Source organism: Mus caroli, chromosome 8 (assembly GCF_900094665.2).
Source record: "Mus caroli chromosome 8, CAROLI_EIJ_v1.1, whole genome shotgun sequence".
NCBI lineage: Eukaryota > Metazoa > Chordata > Mammalia > Rodentia > Muridae > Mus > Mus caroli.
Genome location: NC_034577.1, coordinates 542,085 through 543,639, shown reverse-complemented (window position 1 = coordinate 543,639; position 1,555 = coordinate 542,085). Strand labels below are relative to the sequence as shown.

At 45.7% G+C, this 1,555-nt stretch overlaps 1 protein-coding gene across 1 annotated transcript in view; it reads left to right on the top strand.

The window, feature by feature from the left end:
- LOC110300008 overlaps positions 1-1,142 on the top strand; it is a 3,296-nt gene extending 2,154 nt beyond the window's left edge. Inside the window, exon 2 of the mRNA XM_021170038.1 lies at positions 571-1,142. Coding sequence (XP_021025697.1) covers positions 571-784 — 214 coding nt within the window. The 3' untranslated portion in view covers positions 785-1,142. The remainder of the gene's footprint in view (positions 1-570) is intronic.
- Positions 1,143-1,555: the final 413 nt, after the last annotated feature.

Sequence of the window (1,555 nt, the reverse complement as noted above, 5' to 3'; positions counted from 1 at the left end):
CCCTCCCCCTCCCCCTCCTCCCTCTCCCTCTCTCTCTCTCTCTCTCTCTCTCTCTCTCTCTCTCTCTCTCTCCTCCCTTCCCAATCAGTCAGGGAGCCTGCATGGGTCAGACATAGGTCCTCTGACTATATATTATGTTTTGTAGCTTGATCTTCATGTAGGATTCCTAACAGTGGGAGCAGGAGCTATCTCTGACTCTTTTGCAAGCTTTTGGGACTCTTTTTCTCCTATTGAGTTGCCTTGTCCAGGCTAAATATAAGAGGATGTACCTAGTCTCATTGCAACTTGATTGGCTGAGATCCCTGGGAGGCCTGCCCTTTTCTGAAGGAGTGGATCTGGGGGAGAGGGAAGGTGAAAGGGAGAGAACTGGAGGAGAGGAGGGAGGCAGAACTGCTATCAGGGCGTGATATCTGAGAGAAGAATTAAAAGAACTATGAGAAGAAATGAAAACAATGTGGGGCTTTCTAGCTAAAGAATTCAAAATTTTAAAAATAAATGAATAAATACCAGCATTCAATAGGCAGAGGCAAGTGGTTCTCTATGAGTTTGAGGACAACCTGGTCTCCAAAGGGAGGTCCACACCAGCCATGGCTACATAGTGAGATCCTGTCTCAGAGAAGAAAAGGAGAAGAAAGAGGAGGGGGCTATGTGCCTGTGGAAGCCAGAAGACAACCTTGAGTGTTCAGACCAGGCTGACATTGAACTCACACCCTGCCTTCCTCTGCTGCCTGAGTGCTGGGATGAAAGGCATGCACCACCACACCTGGTGTTGGCTTCATTTTGAAATATGGTCTCTTTCTGGGACTTGAGGCTCCCTAATTCAACTGACATGGCAGATCATGAGCCTCAGAGATCCTCTCCCCCGTTTTTGTCTCCTCAGCTCTGGGATTATGGTTGTGCGCCTATATGTCTGGCCTTACATGTGGGTTTTGGGAATTGAAGCAAGACCCTTATCCTTGTGCAGCAAGCACTTTACAGAGGAGGTCATCCCCTGGCCCAAAATACTATTTTTTAAATGCTTTAGTACATTTTAGTGCTGGAGAGATGGCTCAGTGGTTCATCCCTTTACTATATAGAGACTACCCATAAGTTCTGTGACTCTAACGAACCCTGACTAATACAATAAAGAAATGTTAATAATGGATATTGATTTGTAATTTTCCTTCCCCTCTTTTCCCTTTCTCTTTGGCTATGTCTCTTGTCTTTGCTGTTACCACTTCTTCCTAGTGTTAAAAAACCAAGTGTGTATTTTCAAAATAGATACAGCTCAGCTCATACTACCTGCACTTGAAGAACACAGAATCTGCTACTGGACAGCATGCGTGGAGAAATTTATCTTTTTCTCTCTCTCAATGAGAGGCTAGGCAAAGTGGTGCACACCTTTAATCTCAGCAAGAAGCAGGCAGAGACAGGTGCATCTCTGTGAGTTTAAGACCAGTCTAGTCTACAAAGCAAGCTCCATAGCAACCAAGGTCATATATCAAGAGCCTGTCATAAACAAAACAACACAGGGGGAAGGAGAGAGGGGGAAGAGGAGAGGAGGAGGAGGAGGAGG